Source organism: Rhinolophus sinicus, linkage group LG04 (assembly GCF_036562045.2).
Source record: "Rhinolophus sinicus isolate RSC01 linkage group LG04, ASM3656204v1, whole genome shotgun sequence".
In the NCBI taxonomy this organism is placed as follows: Eukaryota; Metazoa; Chordata; class Mammalia; order Chiroptera; family Rhinolophidae; genus Rhinolophus; species Rhinolophus sinicus.
Window position 1 is genome coordinate 40,900,887 of NC_133754.1, and position 23,892 is coordinate 40,924,778.

Genomic DNA, 23,892 nt, shown 5'->3' on the forward strand with positions numbered 1-23,892 from the left:
TCTTGGGGGCGGGTCCGCGACACGGGTCCTGCTCCTTCCTCCCCCTTCCCTAGCTGCCGACGTGGGACTGGCAGTCGCTGGCGGTTAGAGGCCGCAGCGTGGGTGCTGAGGGGCAGGCGGGGATGGGGGGGCTGCGGCTGCTGGCAGTGGCCCTCACCTGCTGCTGGTGGCCGCCGAGCAGCCAGGGTAAGACGTTGAGGGGCAGCTTCAGCAGCGCCGCGGCCCGAGACGCTCAGGGCCAGAGCATCGGTCAGTTCCAGTTCCACGGTAGGTGCGGGGGCGGGGAGAGGGATGAAGGCTCGTGAACATTTCCCATAGGCCGCGCCTCCCCGACGTGTGTGGGAACACCTGGAGCCAGGCGGCCAGGCCGGGAACTTCACCAGTTCACCTGGACTTCCAGCGTCGCCGGCAGCCCTCCCCCACCGCAGCTCACTGGAATCGTGGGGATGCGTTTATTGCCAGCCCTACTATTGCTGCTCCCTACATCCTTGTCAGCACCCTCCCCCGCTTACTGATTGTATTCTGCACCCAAAGGACTGCCTCCCCAACCCTCCCCATACAAAGGTACAGATGACAGGACTGCTGTATTTTTCGAGATCCTTCCCTCAAAGAATCATCATTTGCTCACTTCTGTCTCAGCCTGATTATATACATTAAGGCACTGTAATTATGTGCGCATTTAAGTCCCGCAACGTAGGTTTCCTGTTTTTTTGTTTTTTTTTTAAGATCATTTAATAAAACCTACTTGCATTGGAGAGGAAACCAAATAAAACACTTGATAATCTAATCTAATTGCCACTATTTGGTTACTTCTCTACTACAGGAGTAGATTTAATGTGGACTATGAGGCCTAGAATTAACTTGACAGAAATGTATGTAAAGTGTGTCCTGGAAGCTTCGTAATTTGTATCCTCTGTGGCCCTTCTGAAATTAGAACTGCATTTTATTCTTACCTTCTTGGTCTCCCTCAAAAATCAATAATTCTTCAATGAATTAATTTACAGTTTATTCAATTTTTGCTGTATTTGCATCCTTAAAATTTTTCTTGATACATGCTCTTGGTACATATCCTTAATTTGGCTACTACTGTATTTCAAATAATTATTTCCCTTATGAGGTTAGGATCCTGATTCATAAGGCCTTTAGCATTAAAAGATGCAAGATCAGAATATTGTCCCAGAGAGGATGTTTAGAAGATAACAGAAATCAGAAGCTATTTGGTGTGGGAAAGCAGTTTAAGCTATTGGAAAATTACAGAATTGGTGGTTAAGGGAAGGGAAACTGGATTTCTTTTTTTAAAATCTGGTTTTCAAAATAGCTGAGAAAAGGCGATGCAACTCAGTTTTACAGAATCCAATATGGAATAGACCTTGGGTGAATGAAATACAAACTCTAGAAACAGTTTTATTATTTTTTAGTTAACATATTCATTTTCTTAATCAACTGGCTATAAATATACTTTTGAGTATTGACAGTGAGCAGTTTCACTACAATAAATGGCACAATCTGGACAGTGCCAGAAAATCTGGGATGTATAGAAGCTGTGACATGGTAGTTATTACTCATGTCTAAAAGCGAGACTTAGATAATCCTGATATTTCATGATGATTACCTGGTAAACAGAGAAGCATTAGTAAATCCGGATTTCTCAAGAAAATTTGAGGAATAGAGTTTTTCACGTGTTTTTTTTTCCCTCTGTCTCTATGTACATATGTGTATATATATATATATGTATGAAGTGCTATCAAACAATATGGTGAATGTTTAAATTTTAAAAAATTATTACAGTAAAAGACACATTGCCATTAATCTCCCTCAAACTACTCCCCCTCACTTTGAACATACTTATCCCATCATTCTTGCCACTTTCTGAAGCAATTCTGGAACTCCTCTTTCGTGAGTATCTTTAGTTGTGCTGTCGTGGCTGCTTCAATGTCCTGAATCATTTTGACTTTGAGGAAGAGCCAGAAGTTGTACCATGCCAGATCCAGTGAATAAGGTGGGTAAGGATACACCGTAATGTTTTTATTTGACAGAAATTGTTGTGTACCAGAAGCAATGTGTGACACGGAGCATTGTCACAATGGAGGATAATTTACGGCACACTTTAAAACACACTTTCTCTCAACTGTAGCTCACACCCGACTGACTACACTGAACAAGTGGAAACTTGTGACACACTGTTACTAAGGTTCAACGGGCCACTTCCCTTGTTGAAGACCCCTGCCTTTCCATGGGATGGCACTCGGCAGCAGCATTCACCATATTTTGTGATCACAATGGAAAGGCTCCATGTCACACATCGCTTCTGGTACGGCAATTTCTGTCAAAAGCATTACAGTGTGTCCTCATCCACCTTATTCACCAGATCTAGCACTGTGCAATTTCTCGCTCTTCCCCAAAGTCACAAAAGGAAAATGTTTTTAATCTACTCAGGACATCAAGGCAGCCATGACAGAGTAACTAAAGATGCTCACAAAAGAGAACTTCCAGAACTGCTTCAGAAAGTGACAAGAACGATGGGATAAGTGTGTTCAAAGCGAGAGGGAGTATTTTGAGGGGGATTAATGGCGATGTGTCTTTTACTGTAATAATTTTTTAAAATTTAAACATTCACCATATTGTTTGATCACACGTCATATATACAGTGTGCCAAAAAAATATATACTCATTTTAAGAAAGGAAAGAACTGTATTAAAATTGTAATATTCATTATGTACCGATAACAAAAGATGAATACAAGTCATGTGTATACATTTTTTGGGCACCCACTGTGTATATATATATATATATATATATATATATATATATATGTTTACCAATTTTCAGTGCATTCGAATTCAATAAGATAATAATACCAAAACTATATATACCAAACTAATGAACTCTAATTCAGAATGATATTTAAGATGTTAATAGGGCCTTAAAATCACTTTTAAGACTTTTGATAATTTATAATGTAATCAATTTATGTAGGAGACTTAAACATTCTTTGATTCATATTATAAATGTAAATTATGTATTAAAGTGATAATTATAGTCAAAGTGATAATTATAATAACAAAAATAGAAAACAACAACAAAAAGAATAGAAAACCTTAAAATGAAAAATGAAAAAAACAGTCTACTGCTTTACTTCTCACCGAGTCCATTTCCATAGAGGCAACTATTTTTTGCCATTTATTTCTAGGCCTTAAATGTAGTTGGTGTGTGTAGCACGGCTCATTCTATAGTAGTCTTGCAACATATATCCTGAAAGTTTTATTGTAAAAGTCATGTCAAATTTTGTGTCAGGTTAAATGTCTACCTCAGAGTTGATGTAATTAAACTTTCTTGCTATTAGCTATGTTTATTTTTTACATTAAAAGTATAATTAAGCATTCACAGCCATGTTATATCAAAAAACAAAAGAAACTTAGGCAGGAAATTTCTATATATTATGAACAGATGTTAAAGACATGTGGAGTGGTTGTAAAATAAGGCAAAAATTTTATTATAGTAAAGGTCCACATATAGCATATATTGCTGTTTATTCAGTGAAATGTCATCAGTTATCAGCTGAAGTATAAGAAAACACCACACACTAATGAGCATAATTTGTTGTCTTGCATCTGAATGGGATGTTCTTATATGATCTACCTAGTTAAGTGAGATTTAAGAAAAATTGTGTTCTTAAATTCCCATTTTGATAAATTGAGGTGTTGAATTGTGCTATCGCCTCACTTTGGTACAAGACCAAACTAGTTTGTAATTTTTGTTTTAATGTCCAGGTGACCATGCGCTTCTGTGTGTCAGAATCAACAACATAGCAGTAGCTGTTGGAAAAGAAGCTAAACTCTACCTCTTCCAAGCCCAGGAATGGCTAACGCTACAGGAAAGCAGTCATGGTTATACTTGTAGTGAAAAATTATCCAAAGCTCAGTTGACAAGTGAGTATATCATTTTTTCATTGATTGTGAGATACGTTTTTTCCTCCTTAGTGTTGAAATACAGTTTACAAACCAAGATGTTTCCTGACACAGCACACAGCACACTGTGATGACACTTTGTCTAGCGTGTTTTAAACTGAAGTTTAAGGAAACGAACCTTTTCCTTGATCAAAAGATAAAATGCCTTTTTCCCCCTCTTTATCATTCAAATTTTTAAAAAACATATGTGATAATTTATAAGGGCATACTTTCCCTCATTCAGACTTCTTACAGGTCACATAATTCATACCAATATGGCAGATATATTTTGACCCAGTGGCAGCATAGAGTCAATGATAACATTTGTTAACTGCTTCTTCACTGTCAGCACTGAGCTAAAACTACCGATGCATTATCTCAGTTAATTGTGTAATTTAGCCCACGTGATGCTGTTTTGCAACACGTTGCTAGAACTCGGGATGTAGTCATATGGTGACACAATATGTCATTTTGGGATGTACCAGCACCACATCATTTGTAAACCTTTAGGTTTGCCTCTAGACAGGCCCTACTTTTGTTATCCTAGTTGTCTGAATCCTTGAGCTCTTCCATTCTCATCAACACTATCACAGGCATTAGGGTGTTAGCCATCCAGAGTGAGTGTAGATCTTTTTAATAGAGAAATGAAGAGCATGTGCCATGCTATCTGTTTTACCTCTTGGAAGTTAGTTGGTTGTAGGAGACATTAGGATGTGAAGCCTCCATGAGAAAAAATCAGAATTATCCCTCTCCCCTTTTTACCCCTCTGTTTCCCCTACCATGTTCTGCATATTGTGTCTCTGACTCTTCTTTTAGTCCAGTCACATAAAACACTGCCAGTTCTAAACATCCAGTCTTCCCAGCCTTAGCAGGTCTCTGGTTCCCTCACAAGGCAGCTCGCTAGAATAGGGGTAAGAGTAGAAGTCCCCAATCTTTGCCACCCGTTGTGGGGATCTTTCATTTAGATTTGTGAGATGACATTGATAGTACACAGAAGTCTGAATGAGTGGACTCAGATGTCAGAGAGGCAGTTACGTAAACTATTTTACCTCAGCCCTGAATTTCAGAACTCACCTGGAGAAGTTCATGCAAGTGCTCATTGTCAGTTATCCTTTCTTTTCTATACCAATTTGCGCATCTAAGTGTTCCACGTGTATAAAAAGTTCTTGCCCACCCAAACCTGGTCTCTTCCAATATTCCCTGTTTTAGAAATTAGTGCCACCATCCATCTAGTAAACAAGCTAGAAACCATGGAGTCTTCCAACACTCCCCTCTTTGACCTCTGTATCCCCTTCCAACCTATCCGTATCGCTAAATATCGCTTGAATTCATCTAGTTTTCTTCATCTCTACCCCCATTGTTGTTATTCCAGGTGGCCATAATCTCTTGCCTGAACTAGTGCAGTAGCCTCCTACCTGGCCACTGCAGCCATGCTGATCCCCCGCTGTAACCAGAGTAATCTTTCTGAACAGCATATTTCATTATGTCACATTCACTTCCTCACCACACCCCTAAATACATCAGTGGTTTCCTCCTGCTCTGAGCACAGACAGGCCTCCTTAGCCTGATCAGGAAAGCCATCGTAGTCTAGTCATTGCTTAGCCCCTGACCCCCAGCTTCATCTCACAACTTTGTCCCCCTCCTGCCTCATTTTGTCTGGAGTGCCTGTTTTATTTTAGTGCTATCCTGAGCCTTTGCACAGGCTTTTCCTCTACTTGTCCTTCCTTCCCCTCATTGGCTCGTCCCTCCGCTACATTATCACTTGAGTTTTTATAGCCTCTTGTTTTCCTCCAGAGCACTTATTATAGTTACCACTTTACATTTTATTTATTTGTTATAAAATCAGTCAGTGAGAGCAGCAGGGCTCTTTTGGTCTATTGATGGATTGATTGATTCATTCATTCATCCATTCATTCATTCATTCACTGAACACTTCTGTTGTTTCATGCACTATGCTAGGCACTAGTTACAAATCATGGACCAAAATACTGACACTATCCCAGTCCAAAACACTAGTGGGTGTGACAGGAATGAATCACATCAATGTGAATAAATGTGAAATTGCAATTATGATAAGTACTATGAATGTTAGTTACGTGATACTATGAGAATGAGAATTTAGGATACTTACTGCTGAGTTAAGCATTTACTAAGTATTTGTAGGATGAATTACCACAGAGCTTAGTGCTTGAAGGGTTTTTTGGTTGGTAGTTTGTTTCTATTTGGTACCTCAAAGTCTTTTTCTTTCTCCAATAAAAACTTACCAGGTAGTTTAAAACTTAGAGCTATTGGAATCGATTTATTTTCTTGTATCACATGGTCAGTATTATACCATACACTATATATACTTGCAAAATCATAATTTGGGTATGTGTCATATACCTTCAGTAATAGAACTTATGTGTACAGAGAAATAATAGGATGCAAAGGAAAGACTGCTAAACTGAGACTCACTGCTAGTGACTTATCACAAAATTTTATCTCTGAGCCACACTTTACTTATCACACTGTACACAACAAGGAAGCTAGACTAGTTTTCTCTAAGGTTTCTGAAAGTCCTAAAATGCTGTGGTTGTAATTATAACTCTTTAGGGTGGAGTTGCTCGCGTGTGTGTGTACAGAGGATAACAAAAAAACATATATACATTTTAAGAAAGGAAAACTGTATTAAAATTGTAATATTCAATATATACCAATAACAAAAGCCATGTTTGACTTCTGAAATTACAAGAGGTGCTCAAAGTGGTTACCATCAGCATCCAGATGCTTCTGATTATGGTGAACTATTGCTTGAGCAACATTGACCAAAGTGTCCACTTGTATATATTTTTTTGGCACCCCAGTATATGGCTGTAATTTATAAACCTCTTGGTGTTGTTTCTTTTTCTACTTTCCCTTCCTCTTTCCTACTCTATCGAGTGCAAGGGTATTCTTTGGAATTGTTGGGATGGAAGATCTCAGGAAACACGAACATTTAAAGAAGAAGATTGTTTTGTTAAATTTGGGGGCCAGAAATAAATTAAGTTCTGGTGAGATAGATCACTTTCCACATATTTCATCAATTGTTTTTCCAATAACAAAAGCAAAGTCTTAAGCTAGGAGCTTTAATGCACTGAAACAAAAAGCATATCTTTAAATTCATGACAGTGTAGTAGTACCAAATATTTTTCAATACGTCTTTGTAGAAATAATTCTCATTTCCTCGCCACTAATGAGACTTTTAAAAATTAATAGCCTTTCACCTACTTGGTAATGAGTTCATTAACTATGCCTAATGCTTATGTAAAACCTTACTACTTCTGAACTATGAAAAGACTATCAGATTTGAAAAATCCCCTCGTGTCAAATGTGGCTTGTGAGTATACATTCTCCCAAATTAATGTTTGAGAAATTATTTTTCTGTCTTCCTTTGTTCTCTTTTAGTAATTTCATTAAACATCAATTTTAAAAATATTATAGAAACTATTTTGTAGGTTTTTAAATCAAGCAAACAAGACATTTAAAAGCCCTGAAAATAAGTTTCTGTGTAAAATAAATTAACAAGGAGATTCAGAGTAATTTGCTGTCAGATTACAAGAGCTAAATATAATTTTGTATATAAAACATACATATTCAGGGATGTCTTTGTACATTATGTGCATGTATTTCCTTTCTACATTTGGTATGTTTATAAGTCTTTTAAAGGTGTTAGTATATTATTATTCTGTGTATTTTTGTTAACAATATTTACTTCCTTTTATAATTGAATAATTAGCTATTCAACCCCATTCCCTACAATTCGAGTTTGTTAATATTTGAGGTACTAATTACATCAGCATAGAATATGCGTGCTGTGCTGTAGTCTTTTGTCTCAAAAACAATGAACACACAGTTTTGTCAAAGAGGCTTGTTTCCCAGGCCTGCAGCAAAAGGCAGTAAGACAAAAACTGAAGTCACTATCACTTTATGAAACACACTCTTGTTTTAATTTGATGTAAATCAGCATAATTTAAAATGAAACATTAACAAATGTATTGGTGAAAATACAGTGGTTAATTTTTATATTGTTTTATCTACGAGGAAAAAGTGCAAGTGATAGAACATCATAGCAGAACTTTTATATAATGAGGTTCAGATTATGTAATTGCAAGCTGCACATTTCTGAGCTATTAATACTTATTGATTATATATTGCATTCTTATTAAAGGTCTTCAAATATTTAACAGAAATTAGAGTCTTTGTTACATTGTTCCAGAAGCTATATAGTAAAGAAAACAGTATGTCAGCTAAATTAAGATAGTAAAAAAGCCAGTACTGTGGTATTGTTGATAAAATCATCTTGTCCTGTTTAACTGCTATTAATGAAATTCCCAATCATAAAGTCCAAGTACTCAAAATTTGAATTCTGACTAGATACAGCTGTATCTCATTTATAAAGATAACCTATAAATAACATTTTCCCAACTTTTTATTAGGAAAATGTTCAATTATACAGAAAAGTTGAAAGTATAGTACAACCAACCTGAAAAGTATATATCCTTGAAAGTACATATCCTTGGCTTAGATTCAATAATTGTTAATATTTTGTTACATTTGCTTTATATTTCTATGTGTGTGATTTTTGTTTTTAATGGAGCCTTATGAACATAAGCTGTGGGTGTCATGAGCAATTCGACCCACATTTCAGCCTTCATCTTGGAAGAATAAGGATATTCTCCTCACTATCCACATTACCATATTACACCTAAGAAAGTGAATAATTTTATAATGGCCTCTAAAATCTCTTCCATATGCAAATTTCCAGTTAAGGCATGTCTTTTATTTATTAGAAAGTTTTTCTTCAGTTGAGAATAGGATCAAGACTAGTTGGGATGTGGGGGCAGTCTAGATTTGGGAATTTGGCCCATCATAATCTTATATTGTAAGAATACTTGCCTTGGGACAAAATCAGACTTTTTACATAAGATTTTCATATACCGTCTCATTTGCCCCTCACAAGAATCTGAGCTAGATCTCACAGGTTTCTTAATTTTACTACTGAAAAACAAATTTAGAGAGGTTAAGTAATTTATTTGCTGAGTCATAAGGTTAGTAAGTAGTAGGGCTAAGACTTGCTCTTTTAAGTCTTCTACTCTTTTTATTGTACACAGCAGTTGAGGCACTACTCCTATAACTGTGATAGTGTTAGTGAGTACCTCTTAGGTCAGAATCACAGTTTTAAATTGAGAAGGGATCTTAGACATTTAGTGTTTCGTAGAGAAGGAGGTACTATTGGCATTTTGGGTGGGGGGAGGCGAGAGGAAAGGTCTTTATTGTGTGTGACTTGACCTTGAATTACATGAGGCTTAGCATAGTCCCCTCCAAGTATCTTCTCAACTATTGTGACAACAAAACTGCCCCCACACATTTTCAAATGCCCTGGAAGGGAACAGGGTTGCCCTGGATTGAGAACCACTTATTAGTGTAACCACATTGTTTTAAAGAAAGGTAAAGGAGAATTAACCTTTATTCAGCAAGTGCTGTATGACAGGTACCATGAAAAGAGACTCATATAATTTTGTCCTTGCATCAGCTCTTTGCTCTCAGTATTATCTTCATTTTACAGATGAAGAAAGTGAGTGTCATTGCTTGTTTAACTTGCTCAAGGTCACATAGAGGGTAAGTATTGGAGCCAGGATTCAAGCACAGATCTGTGTGAGGCCAACATTCATGTGTCCCCTCTCCCCACCACTATTTAGACCTAACCCAACGTAAGTCTTATATTCCTATAGTTTCTATTTTTCCATTTTTCTACTTTTTTTAAGAATTACCAATCAGAAAAAGGTTTTGGAAAATCTTTTGAAAGTATTTGTCGGTCATAGTTTTTAGATATGATTTCCTAAGTTGAATACTCTCCTTTAAATTTAATTCAAATAAGTAATTTTCAAAAATGTCACTGTGATGGTTATACAGCATTGTGAATGTACTTAATGCCACAGAACTGAACACTTAAAAATCATTAAAATGATAACTTTTGTGTTGTGTATGTCTTACCACAATGAAAAAAAATTTTAAATGTTACTAACCCACTTGAAATTTTCACAATATTTAAAATTAAAATTCAGAGTTTCAGTGAGACCATTCTACTCATTTGTGGTTTTCATAGCATTTTATAGTGATCCCTTTAGTCAAGATACATTATTTTTATCTTCTTTATGATTTACAGGCCATATACCAATACAACAGAGTTTGGATTCCTAAGGCAGTAAGAACTCAACAAGAGAATGTTAACTTCAAATTGATTATATGACTAAAACAATTAATACATTTGAGAGTTTTGCTTTGAAAGTGCTATTTTCTTTCTCTTTAAAGTGACCATGAATCAGACTGAACATAATCTGACAGTGTCCCAGATTCCGTATCCACAAATGTGGTACGTGTTTTATGCAGACAAGTATACATGCAAAGATGACAATGAGAATTCTCAGGTGGAAGATATATCATTTGAAATGATGTTATTAAACCCGGACGCTGAAGGGAATCCACTTGATCATTTTAGTGCTGGAGAATCTGGTAAGAATATACATTTAAATATATGTCCAAAATACAGAAAAAGATTTATGCACAAGTGTTTTTCATGTTGTGTTTCTAGGATATTAAAATTTAAAAAACAACATATGCGTTGAACAGTAGGGAAATGATTAAATGAATCTTCTACAGGATTTTAATAGCCATACTATTAAGTTAAAAATGCAGAACACTAAATTTTATATTGTATGATTTCAAGACTATGTTAAAAAATGCAGAGGATAAATGGAAAGAGATAAAAAAATATTAACAGATTATTTCCATATGTTGGGTGGTTAGAATTATGGATAGTTTTATTTTCCTCTACATATTTTAAATCTTTTTTTACAGATAACCTAGCATTTTTATAAACAGAAAAATATTAATAAGTTGAGAAATCTAAATTGGAAATTCAATGATAGTGATTAGAAACTATGCTACTTTGTCTCACTATACTTTCAATATCTTGTCTGAGCAGATCTAAGGATTGCCTTTATTGGTGCTTACAGCCATTTTACCGTGTTTCCCCAAAAATAAGACCTAACCAGAAAATAAGCCCTAGCACGATTTTTTCAGGATGACATCCCCTGAATGTAAGCCCTAATGCGTCTTTTGGAGCAAAAATTAATATAAGACCCGGTCTTATTTTCAGAAAAACACAGTAGGAGTGATCAAAGTTTATAATGCTTTCCAAAATTAGATTTACTCCTATGAAATATTTCATCAAAATTTTAGATTGTGTACTTTACTACTGAACTGAGACACCTAGCCCAAACAGAAATGAATGACTTCTCATGATTCATGATAGACATGCCATAAAGGATCCTAATAGATTTGTAAATTAACATGTCAGAATGAAAACTGTAGATCTGTAGGACATCTGTCAAAGAAAAAGGGGGCCCGCCCGGTGATTCAGGTGGTTGGAGCATCGCACTCCTCCCTGGTTGGAGGTTGCCAGCTCAATTCCCACATGGGCCAGTGAGCTGCGCCCTCTACAGCTAAGGTTGTGAACAATGGCTCTCCCTGGAGCTGAGCTGCCCTGAGCAGCAGTGGGCTGCGGAGTGCTGCTACGAGCTACCGTGTGCCGCCTTGAGCAGCTGGTGGCCAGCATGAGTGACCAGCAGCCGGCGTGAGTGGCCGGCAGCCAGCTAGCAGCCCACGATCAACGACTGGCGACTGACTGCCTGGGGGGCTGCAAGGCTCATAAAAGCAGCATGGGCCAGGGAGCTGTGTCCTACACAACGAGACTGAGCAACAATGGCTTGAACCGGAGTGGGGCGGGGGAGGCGGAAGAAGGGGAAAAAAGAAAAAAAGAAAAGGAATTCATGAGTTCATTACACATTTGGAAGAGTCAATCTGCTAGAATTCAGTCTCATTACATCTCATTTGCTATCAAGGTGGGTGGGTAGAGGTTGGGCAGGAGTTGAGGCTACATTTTACCAAAGCGATTGTTTAATTCAAGGTGTACATTGCCACAGGTAGAAAGGCAACTCATGGAGCATGTGTTATGGACAATACATCACAAGTAACTTAATGTATAAAAAGATAAATTTCTTGTTTAATATCCTTTGGTCTGATATACATATATATGTGTGTATATATATATATACACACATATATATGTATACATGTATGCACAGACATATACGTGTGTGTATATATATACACACACGTATATGTATATATGAATATGAGAGGTAGAGACAGAAAGTGGGATGCTAAATGTGTTAAAATAGTAAATTCTAAAAGCTTTTTCTGTAAAGGAAATGACAAGGGTAAACTACTCAAGTTTTTGAATGCAAAGTTTAAACTTAACGGTTAAATTTCAGTTAATGGTAGTTTAGATCAGTGTAGATAGTTATTGGAAGTTAATTCAGCCCTACCGTTTCTTTTATCTTTATAAAAGATGTTGGCTTTTTTTTTTTTCATAGTATGGAAAGACATTGATAAAATCCATGTCTACTGTTGGCATTGGATTGATAGTTGGACTAAATTGTTTTTAAGGCCCCTTTTGACCTTAAGACTTCATTATTTCATATGATACTTATTTTTAGGACTGGTCAAGGCTCAACAGGAGTTAATAATACTCTGTTGCAGTCGCTGTACATGCAAACCCTACTGCCTCTAGTGGAGTCCAGATCAATAGCCCTTCCTGCTACTGTCTTCTAGGCAGTAGGCCTTTGGCTTAAGAGGTTGTTTTATTTATTATATGAATCCATGAGATGCTACTGGATCCTGATACGCTTTTTCTTGCTTCCTTATCTGGGTTCCCATTTCTGATCTCTTTCCTCATTCCCAATTTGACATGTGAACATTGACCATAGACCATAGAGTGATCAAATTTGTGTCCTGTGCCATGCTTAGGCCACTGAATGTCAGTCATACTCACCCTGGCTGATCCGGGACCTTGCCCATGTCTTCTAGTATTTTTTTCAACATCCTGAATTATGACTAGCTTTTTCTTTAGGGTTCATACTAACCATTATGATTCGGTTCTGAGGCCTAACTTCTTCTGACCTATCATCTTCTGTGACTGATTTTGATTAGATGCTTATATTATGTCTAAAATCCTTTTTTTTTTCTCTTTTTATACTAGAATGGGGAAAGTTACATTGCTCATGTCATCAACAATATTTAAATGAGGGACAAAACCTTACTGTATATAATATGTATTTTCGTTACGCATGGGATTCTGTGCAATGCTAGTCTGTAGGGACTGATTATCAAAAAGTGCTAGAAGTACTCAAAAGTATTCAAATATGTTATGTGACTAGCTTAATTCTTAAGGATTACATCATTTCATTGATTAAAGTGCCTAAAGGCCTTAACATAACCATAAAATGTGATTAATTCTACACTGAAGTCTAAATCAGTCGTTTTCAACCCATCACTGTGTAAGCATCTGGAGAGCTTTAAAAAAAAAAGTCCACCCCCAGAGACTTAGGTTTGGTTTTGGAGTGGAAGCCAAGCATGTGTAGTTGGTCAGAGCTCTGAGGTTGTTTCTAATGTGCGGAACCACTGGTCTAAATGTCCATATTCCACGTTGTTTTCGTAATGTATTGCTTTTAAAGTATAGCCTTAAGAGGGATTCTTCCTACTTTGTAGCCTCAGGTATGGAATTGGTTTCCAGGGAATAATACCCAATTGGTTCATTTTAGAAACTTTTGCTCGTTTGTCTAATTTTCTGCCATGAATAGGGAAAATTGATTTGTTATGCTTTCTACTGAGAATTAACTGTTAAACCATATAGCTGAGAGGTTTGAATTAGAATAACCTGGTGCAAATAGTTGCAATTAATGTTACATGTTATTCTGGTTAAATTTTATATTTCTTTTCTTTCAAACTAATTATGTATTTTATATCTACTAGACTTTGGTTTATCCTCTATTTTACAGACATGGTCTAGATTAAAAATAAATAAATAAACTAATATAAATTTGATGCCACTTGGCAAAATGCTACATAGGCATATCATGCTTTAAGTAGAATAAAATAAAACTGCTTCTTGAAAGTATTAGAATCCTTACTAATTGTATTTGTGCTGTTGTTAGAAACCAAAAGAAGTGTCGAGAATTCTGAGGGGTAAAGCATTACCATCTAAAGTAGACTGGTTTCTATTGGTGTATAAAATCTGCCATTTCACTGTTTTTAAGATTCCAGATATGTTCCTTTTCTCTTGTCCCTTCCTCCTCTAGTATCCCAACAGATAATGGGGTTGGGTCTTCCATTTAGCTCTGGTAACATGTTGCTGATGATACACTGGAATGTTTATGGCTTAAAGTAACAGAAAACACTAATGCAAGTGGTATAGACAATAAGGAAATTAATTATCTTACATACCAAAAATTTCCAAAGCTTGTTCAGGGTGTTTTTTTCAGCATCTCTCTACTCTCCTATCCTGTGACTGTCCACTTTGGCTGTCTGTATTTGTAGGTTCTGCGTCTGCAGATTCAACCAACCACAGGTTGAAAAAGTTAAAAAATAATCATAATAATTCTGGAAAATTCCAAAAAGCAAAACTTGAATTTTCCAATATGCCAAGCATTACGCTAAATCCATGCGAATGAAGTGATATGGAGGCATACCCTGCTGTAGCCTCCAGCTACTTTCACAGATCCTCAGCCTCTCTCCAGCAATTGTGGTTTGAACATTGTTCACCGCACATCTCTTTAGTGTGCCATTTTATATAAGGGATTGAGCATCCACGGAAGTCCTGCAACCAATCCTCCTTGGATACTGAGGGATGACTGATGGCAAAATGAGTATCTCTTTTTTTAAGAGCAAGGAAACCTTTCCCAGAGGCTCCCTTGTCACATTTCATTGACCAGAACTGGGTCACATGCCTTTACTATACAACATCATGAGAAAAATGTAAGTGAAGTTGTCAAAAAGAAGATAAGGGTACACTAATGTGTCAAAGTAATGGGTTAGGCTTATCTCTTATTGGCAAGGGTATTGGAATTTATCTGACTGGTTTAGACGCATCAAGAAAAATCTTGAAACAAGAGAAACAAATGAGAAACAAAAACTTATAGACACAGACAATAGTTGAGTGGTTACCAGAGTGGTGTGGTAGATGAGGGAAAAGGGCATCAAATATATGGTGATGGAAGGAGAACTGACTGGGTGGTGAACACACAATGGGATTTATAGATGATGTAATACAGAATTGTACACCTGAAATCTATGTAACTTTACTAACAATGTCACCCCAATAAACTCTAATTTAAAAAAAAAAAAGAAAGAAAAAAAAATCTTGAGACACTGGAGGGTGGGGTGGACATTGGGCTCTGAAAGAGAAAGCATTGTTTGTAGGCAGGAGTAGTCCAGGTGCTGCTTGGTGATGCAATGACTCTGTCCCTTTCTCTTACCCTCTTTTCTCCCATATCCTATTAGTTAGCTGGAGATGAATTTTTTGAAACTGTCCTATAAGTTTTCATCCTACTGAATTTTGCAAATGTTTCTTCCCATTAAGCTTGTCTTAAAGTCTGTGCATTTTGTAAAAACTTAAGTGTTTGTCACCTATTGCATGCTCATTTAAGGTATTTCACGTGTAGGTAAAATTTAATGCCTAGTATCTATCTCTTTTAAAATTAGATTTTAATTTCAAAGTGAACAGATTGCTTTCTTGTGAAGGATGGTGGCAGACCCAAAGTAAAGTTGTTAACCGAAGAGGAAAAAACAGACTTATTTTTCTAGAAGTGATTTATTTAAAAGAACAGTGAGTGCAGAACCAATATTTTATCTTTAAAGTTATCTTTAGACAGGGTCGAGGTAGGAATAATTTAGATAAAATCAGTGAACAAAGTATAGGGCAAATGTCCTAGTTGAAGTTATTTGATATATTATCTCAAAATTTATTGGTTATAATGTTCTAAGAGATACATTTAATTTTGAATAATCCTAAAACATTTTTTTGCTGGTGACATATGTCTTATTTTCAAAAGTTTCTCTCTTTCCTATATTATTTTGATTAGTCAGTAAATCGTCTAAGGATTTTCTTTTTATGGTGGATTTGTAACCTAATGGGTCTGCAACTTTATCTTGTAAGGAATTATAAATAAAAACTTAAATAGAATTCCATGTTTAATTCTTTATACCAAGAAGGAGAGATAAAAACCAAGATTTAAAACGCGCTAGCAAAAAGAATTTTACTCACAGTTACAATATGTTTAGCATATTTTCTGTCTTGTTTCATTACCATAACAATCCCAGGCTTATTGTCCCATTATTTCTAAAGCTGGGATACTTATCTATGTAAGGAATTTTTAAAAGAAAATATGCCTTATCTGTTATTTGATCATCTCTTCCTGAAGTCTAAATATGCCTTTTCACCTGGAATAGATAGTGGACTACCAGCGTTTATGTATATAGAGCAGGAGAGACACCCAGTGGTTGAAATACTTAACCTTTTTTTTCTCCTAACCATGCCAAAAATGTGATTGAGATTGGACTACTTATTGACTATTTTCCCTACTATTTGTATCTTCTGAATTGCTTTTCTAAAATTGTTTTCCATATAATGGAAGTATTCCTTTCTCTGCCTATTGATTGGAGTTTACCCCAAATGAGATATTGGAGCAGATTCACAATTGGAATGGAAGTGATTGCAATTTAGACTGATCCTCCACAGATTTCAATAGCGACAGGTCTATCCTTAGCCACTATCACTGTACTCTAGTGTTCGTTAGGTAGAATATAAAAGCCCTAATAGTATTAGGGACTAGCTTTAGCTGTAACCAAATAAATGTAAGCCATTCAATTCAAAGCTAGCCCTCTAGTATATTATAAAATTTTTCTGAAATTTCTGAAAAATTAAGACACAGTCAAAAGATTCCAAGTAGCAGAGAAAAATGGGTATTTATCTTGAGGATGCATGAAGACTGCTGAAAAGCTGCTAGTAGAAACTTAATGAGGCCACTTAATGACAAGCACGATTTTTAATATAAAATGTGCCAATTTGTTCTTGTCTTTAGGTCCAGTCCCTTTGCTCAGTCAATATTTCAGTGTACTCAGAATTTTTATTTTATCGTGGCCTGGTTTGACTCCTTTGGCCTATCCCAATATGAACTCCTTTCAACTTCAGTTTCTTTTGCCAAATCCTTAGCATGTTTTATGGTTTGATTTCCCAAGAGAATATGATTAGCTTAGCTTACCTTTGAGAACCCAATTGGCCAATGGCTAGTCTTTGGATTGGTAGCCATTTAGCCGGGTGTTATAATTTAAGGTAACTGTGGAACACAGTCACATGATCACCATAGTGTTTCCTTTTTCGTAAGAGCTGAAAACAGTTCCCTTCAGAAGGGGTCTGGTCATGACAGGGATATGGAAGCTTTATCCAGATGGAAACTTAAGATCATGGTACATTCCAGAGCTGTGATTCTCATGCTTTAGTTGTATCAGAATCACCGGAAGGGCTGACTTATTAAAACAGAGATTCCTGAGCCCTGCTCTCAGAGTTTTTGATTCAGTAGATCTGGGATGGGGCCCAAGAATTTACATTTCCAGCAAGTTCCCTGGTGATGCTGTTGCTGCTGGCCCAGGGCTCACACTTTGAGACCCACTGTCAAAGTGTTTTATACAATTGTTGATTGACTAAATCTGTGTCTAGGTGTCTGACGAAAGAAATCCACTTTGGAGTTAAAAAGTATGTCTACCAATGCTGAAATGATTGTTTTAATTTACTGTTTTTGAACAAAACTATGATGTTATGGTTAGGCTTTGGGCTTATTCCCTGGGTGACCACTATGCTTTTTTATAGATTGACTTTAACTAGTTTAGTTTAATCTGCCTACTTATAGTTAAAACTATCCAAAAGTATAAAATTCTTAAGTTTCAATAATTTTCTTTTTTTCTTTCTTACAAAAGTGAATGGTTTGACTCCAGTTATAAAACAAGAAATATGTTGACAGGAAGATTTGAAAGCAACCCAACACTATAACTGGCTTGTTTTACTGAAGCAAACTCCTTTCTTCTCTTCACAGGGTTACATGAGTTCTTTTTTCTCCTAGTCCTAGTGTACTTTGTGATTGCTTGCATTTATGCTCAATCATTGTGGCAGGCAATTAAAAAAGGAGGACCCATGCACATGATTTTAAAAGTTCTGACAACTGCATTGCTGTTACAAGCTGGTTCAGCTTTAGCTAATTACATTCATTTCTCCAGGTAACTCACAACCACTAAAACTGTGTCCATCATTACGTCTAATTAATCCTAATTAGTCCACCAAAATTATGCTTGATTTGATATGAACAATTTTTTTTCACATTTGTAATTTACGTTAATACTCTCTTCTTCAATTCCTCAGTTACTCCAAAGATGGAATAGGGGTACCTTTTATGGGAAGTTTGGCAGAATGTGAGTATCTTTCTGAGCTTTTTTTAAAAATGTAAACCTGCTATCTGCTTCTTGTTTGTTTTCCCTCTTTGTAAATTTTTTTGTCATAATACAATTTTTCTATTCAAGGTTGGTTTGAATTTAGCATGACTGAAAACCGGGCTACAGATTTAGTGCCCATATGTCCTGTTTAGTTTCTACTTAATAGGTAATGTGTGCAGCTCTCTGTTTTTAGAGCATATTTATATGTGTTCTCTCATTTTGTCTTCTATAAAACTTCAGTGAAGTGTAGGTTTGCTTTTCTCTATTTTGCAGATAAAGGATCTGGGCTCAGTGGCATGAAGCAAATTTCTAAATGTGAGTCAGCTATGGAGTGGTAGCATCAAGACTCAGACCCAAGTTTTCTGACCCCAAGCTGAAGTTTTTTTTCCCTATTTTCATCCCTTTTGTACTCTTTTTCTCTATTCTGACCCAGAGCCATAGAATACACCTATAATTGAGCTGATCTCACAGATATATAGATATATATATGTATTCACACACACACACACACGGTGCCAAAAAAATGTATACACATTTTAAGGAAGGAAAAAACTATTAAAATTGTAATACTTAATATATACCGATAACAAAAGATGAATACAAGTCACATTTGACTTCTGCAATTACAAGAGATGCTCAAAGTGGTTACCATCAGCGTCCAGACACTTCTGATTATGGCGAACTACTGCTTGAGCAACGTTGACCAAAGGGTTCACTTCTATACATTTTTTTGTCACCCCCGTTTTATATATATATATGAACTCTTATGAGTTAAGCATGATATAAATAATATTTAAAAATGTCTATAAGCATGACTTTTTAAAGGGAACTTCATAGGGACATCAGGTCATATGCCATTCTCAGTCCTGGAAAACTAGTTGAGATTTGCTCTAAAAACTCAGATTCTGAATATGACACCATTCTTGGGTTTACTTTTCCTTATATTGCCATATTTCTCTTCTAATCTCATCACTCTTTAAAAGGGTATCTTCTGGTAATCTCTGTTATCATCTCAGGACCCACTTAGCCTGATTTAGCTGCCTATTTTAAGATTCTAAAACTTCTAAAACCTTTCATTTTCCTTGTGAAGAGAATATGTACTGTTCACCTACTGAGCATGAACAAGAATTGCTTCTTTTTTTAACATTTTTGAGAACCCTGGTTTCTCCCATTCCTTTCTCTTAGATAATTCAGGATATATAACAGAATCACAGAATATTTTAAAGCTGGACAGAACCTTAGAAATAATTTAGCTTATGCTCTTTAGATGAGGCAATTTTTGCCTCTAAAGAGGCAAAATACACAAAAGCCCATCAGTGGCAAAGCTATTAAACTCAAGAAGGACTTTTGAAATTTTGTATCTGCTATACATAAAACAGTGTATTTGTCTGGCATCTTCACTGTAAGTTAAAAAGCAAAAGTATTCTTTAAAAAACTACAGTAAATGTATGTTGCTCATTTTGGTAGTTCTCACAACAAGTTTGGTTAGTTAAATGATTAAAATTTCAAGATTTTTAATCAAATCCCACATAATGGGATTTTTGTGTGATCTGTACATTTTATCTACAGTTAGGTTATTTTTAAACAACAAATAAGCAGTGTTCTGCCTATCCTCACAGTTATAGTATTATATCAATATGTACATTACTTAGTATATAAAGAAAGGAGCCAGAAAATCAGGTGTTTCCTACTCCCCACCCCCGCCCAGGTAGTTTTTTGCTAATTAGCAATTTATGTAGGAATATTCCTTTGGGTATAATTTTTTTATCTAAGTAACTGAATATGTATTTGTGAAATGTTTAATAAAAATAATTGGCCTCAAAGTCATTTAAAGTCTATGATGAAAGAAAATTGTGCTTGATCTGAAAGACCATGACATTTTATATCATTCAAATGTAGTGACAGTTCATTATCAGAATTCACTATTACAAGTATAAATGTAGAGTATACAGTTGTAATTTGAGTGGCAGAACAGGGGGAAAATACATCAAAATATATATATGAAAAAGTATATTATTAATAAGTTTTTGGCTTGTAACTTTCAAATATAAGTATTGTGCTATAGCTAGTTTTATCTGTTTCCCTAAGAATATCTTTATATAAAAGAAGTAAAAGTTGTACACATCATAGTTATGGATGGCAATTTGGAGAAAGTTTTATTTTGTGAAATTGTGATCATGTTTATTCCAGAATTTACATCAAAATATACTATGATAAGAAAGTGATAATTTTTTTTAAATCAGTAAATACTACCTTCTAAAATAAGTGTGCATGGAACTTAAAGTATTTATCGACTGTTAAACATTATTCTCTTGTAGCAGTGAACTTGATGCTTGCAATTTTGTGGCATCCTTTTTAAAGGAGCAGGCTTCCCCTGCAATGTAAGCGATGGCCACCTGGTGGCACATGACACTAACGCATGGAGTATTTCAATTTGTCTTCAGGACTCCAAAGTCAACAGAATTAATCGATGTTACAGTAGCTATGCATTTTATTGTCATCCTATTTCTTATTAATAGTTTTAGAAAATACTCTTCACATTGTAGTTCAGCCATCAAACAAAAATTAGCAACAGAGAAATGAAATCATCAGTATTCTTTACATTGTAGAAGTTATGTTTAAAATTTGTTTCTTTTAATAAGTAGTAAGGTATAGAGAACAGGATTGTGTAGTTAGAAAAGCTAAGAAAAATGAGAAACACAAAAAGATTTGAAGTTTGTCTTAATAAAGATATGATATAGGCCTATGTGTGTATACATGTATATATGTGTACATATATGTTTATGTACATAAGAGTGTTGCCTTTGTTTTAAGTGTTCTCATAAATTTACAAATTTAATGGCAACATTTTACTTCTTTAGAATTGTTATTCATGAATATCTCTTACTACTGAATTTCTTCAGCTTCTCTTTGAAAATGCCCTTCTTTTTGTGGTTAAAAATATATTCTCAACTCAGAAGGATCGTTCTTTGTATTATAAAACCTTGGTTGACTTTGGTTTTCATTTCCATTAGTTTTTGACATCGCTTCCCAAATTCAAATGTTATACCTACTTCTGAGTCTGTGCATGGGTTGGACAATAGTCAGAATGAAAAAGTCTCAAAGCAGACCTCTCCAGTGGGATTCTACTCCTGCATCCACTGGCATTGCTGTGTTCATTGTCATAACACAAGTGAGTATTGACATTCAGTGTTTCTGCTTTTCAGTATTCAGAAATGTGTGATTGAACATATCTCATTTCACAATGGAAACCTGGGGCCCATGAGGAATTTGTGTCATTTTAAAGTATGAACTTAAAGAGTGACAGGTCAGATAATCTAGTACTCTTTTGAGTGTTGAATTTAATTGTAATTTACCTGAACTTGAGCTTTCTATCAGCTTATTCAAGCACAGTATGTTTAATATTAGGTGAGATTCTCATTTCCTACTTAATAGCTTTCTTTCATATTTTCTAACATATAGTGAGTATTCAACATTAAATGAGTGAATCAATGAATTTGAGATTCATTGATTGGCAAGGATTGTTAGGTCCAATTCTACTTTATACATGAAATAATGCAAGTGAATATCTGAGCTCAATGAAAAAGCAAAATGTAGAATAAAAGAGAATGGGATCTTGTTTTTGAAAACAATTACAAAAATAAATTTGGTCTTTTAGAAAGGTCCTCTAAGCCTTTTTTTCCTTCTATACCAATAGTATAGACATTATTCTAGGATCTCCATATGCCTATGTGCAGTGGATTTATAAAAATTAAGAAGAAAGGTGTAGACATAAAACTTTGTACTGAGTTTGTGACCATCATTGGCTATAGATGAAAATGAAATATATACTTGGGCTCTGTAAAGGATATTATACTTTAAGTTTTAATGCATTATTAAATAAATTCCAAACTCATTAGTAAAGTGTCAAGTCTGTGTTTTATTCTTCTCTGCACCTCTAGTATTTATTTAGTACAGTAGGTGCTGAGTGAATTAGGTATATTAAATTTACATGATTGGTTTTAGAAGGAGATCATGTCATAGATAGTGATATTTAGAAAGAAGATAATGCCAGGAAGGGAGGGCTAATGAGAAGGAACTGAATTAGAAGTGAATATAGTCAGGGCAATATTATACCAACTTAATATTTTTGATTCAGGATTTGTGGAGAATAGTGTTAATAGCAGGTTAGATTCTCATTTTTCAATTCATACCTTTTTTAAATTCAATTTTTATTATTTCCTTGTAAATTTATTACCATAGACAAATACAAATTAAGAATTGAGATTATGACACTACCCTAGAGTGTATATGAGCATTTGTGAAGAATACAATAGGGATGGCCCTGGTCCTCAATAGCCCGACAAGGCAGAGCACACAGGCAACCAGAGTCTGCGTAGATACATATTTATGTTCCACGGGTCATGTCTTCGCATATGTATATACATTGTGAGATAATCACAAGTCCATTAACATATCCATCACCTCACACAGATAGCAGGAAATGGTAGTTCTGTAATAGCACTTTTTTTTTTGGTAAAAGTTAAGTTTAGAAATGTAAGTAATAAAGTGTTGAAGTAAGAAAGAGATGGAGTTAGAAAAAAGTTTATATTTATTCTCTTAATCTTTTCAACTTATTTTCATCCTTGAGATGTCTTACTTGAGTCACAGTAGCAATAGCATTTCTTATATTTTGTAGGCGGTCTCATTTGATAATCGTTTTTCTCTAGTTTAGGGTGTCAACAAGGAAAAGACCACCTGTGCTTTATTAACTGACAACTTTATAGTCTGATAAATCTTAGAACCTCTTAGGAATGTTTATATACTGTTTAAAGGGATGTTTAAAAGGGATGAAAAAATACTTTACCATAAGTAGGTATGATTTTTCTTTTCTCTAAATGTATTGTTTTTTTGCAGAGTATTTTGCTATTTTGGGAACAGTTTGAAGATACCAGGCCTCACAGCTACCATTCACACCACAGCTTAGCAGGGATCCTTCTAATCGTTTTAAGAATTTGCCTAGCGTTGTCCCTAGGCTGCGGACTCTACCAAATCATCACAATGGAGAGAAGTACACTAAAAAGGGAGTTCTACATCACGTTTGCCAAAGTATGGGTTTGGTGGGAAAATGGCTTCTTCTGATCATCAACTTTGTTCTGCTTTCTTTAGGAAGTTAATAAGCAACCACATGCCAACATTAAACTTTGATTATGTGTCAGGCACTACTGTAAGCCCTTTATGTGCTTCACAACCTCATTTAATCTTCACAACCTATGAGATGAACCTGCAGAATAGTTTCCATGTAATTTTTAGCAGGTCAGCTTTGCCTGGCTCGTGATTTCTTTATCAATAGGGATTCCACATTTTTTTCTATAGTACTGGAATTTTTTTAGAAATTAAAATACAGGTTACATTTCTCAAAAGACAGTTATATTAATTGACTACGAACTGTTACTCTCAGAATTATGCAGTGGTTTAAAATAAACCATGAGGAGTTACCCTTCAGCATAGGCAGATAGAACCAGGAGGATGAGTGTGTATTGTTTCAGCCATTTCACTGCAT

The 23,892-nt window shown here is 35.5% G+C and overlaps 1 protein-coding gene across 2 annotated transcripts in view; it reads left to right on the top strand.

Annotated features, from left to right (window-relative positions):
- The window catches only part of GPR180 (G protein-coupled receptor 180), a 28,906-nt gene continuing 5,014 nt past the window's right edge, over positions 1 to 23,892 (top strand). The window contains exons 1-7 of one of the 2 annotated variants that reach the window (XM_019737181.2): positions 1 to 267; positions 3,771 to 3,929; positions 10,278 to 10,478; positions 17,957 to 18,137; positions 18,280 to 18,329; positions 21,365 to 21,522; positions 23,247 to 23,438. In XM_019737181.2, the coding sequence (XP_019592740.2) occupies positions 123 to 267; positions 3,771 to 3,929; positions 10,278 to 10,478; positions 17,957 to 18,137; positions 18,280 to 18,329; positions 21,365 to 21,522; positions 23,247 to 23,438 (1,086 nt within the window). In that variant the 5' untranslated portion in view covers positions 1 to 122. The remainder of the gene's footprint in view (positions 268 to 3,770; positions 3,930 to 10,277; positions 10,479 to 17,956; positions 18,138 to 18,279; positions 18,330 to 21,364; positions 21,523 to 23,246; positions 23,439 to 23,892) is intronic. The other variant, XM_019737182.2, reaches the window with a different exon arrangement.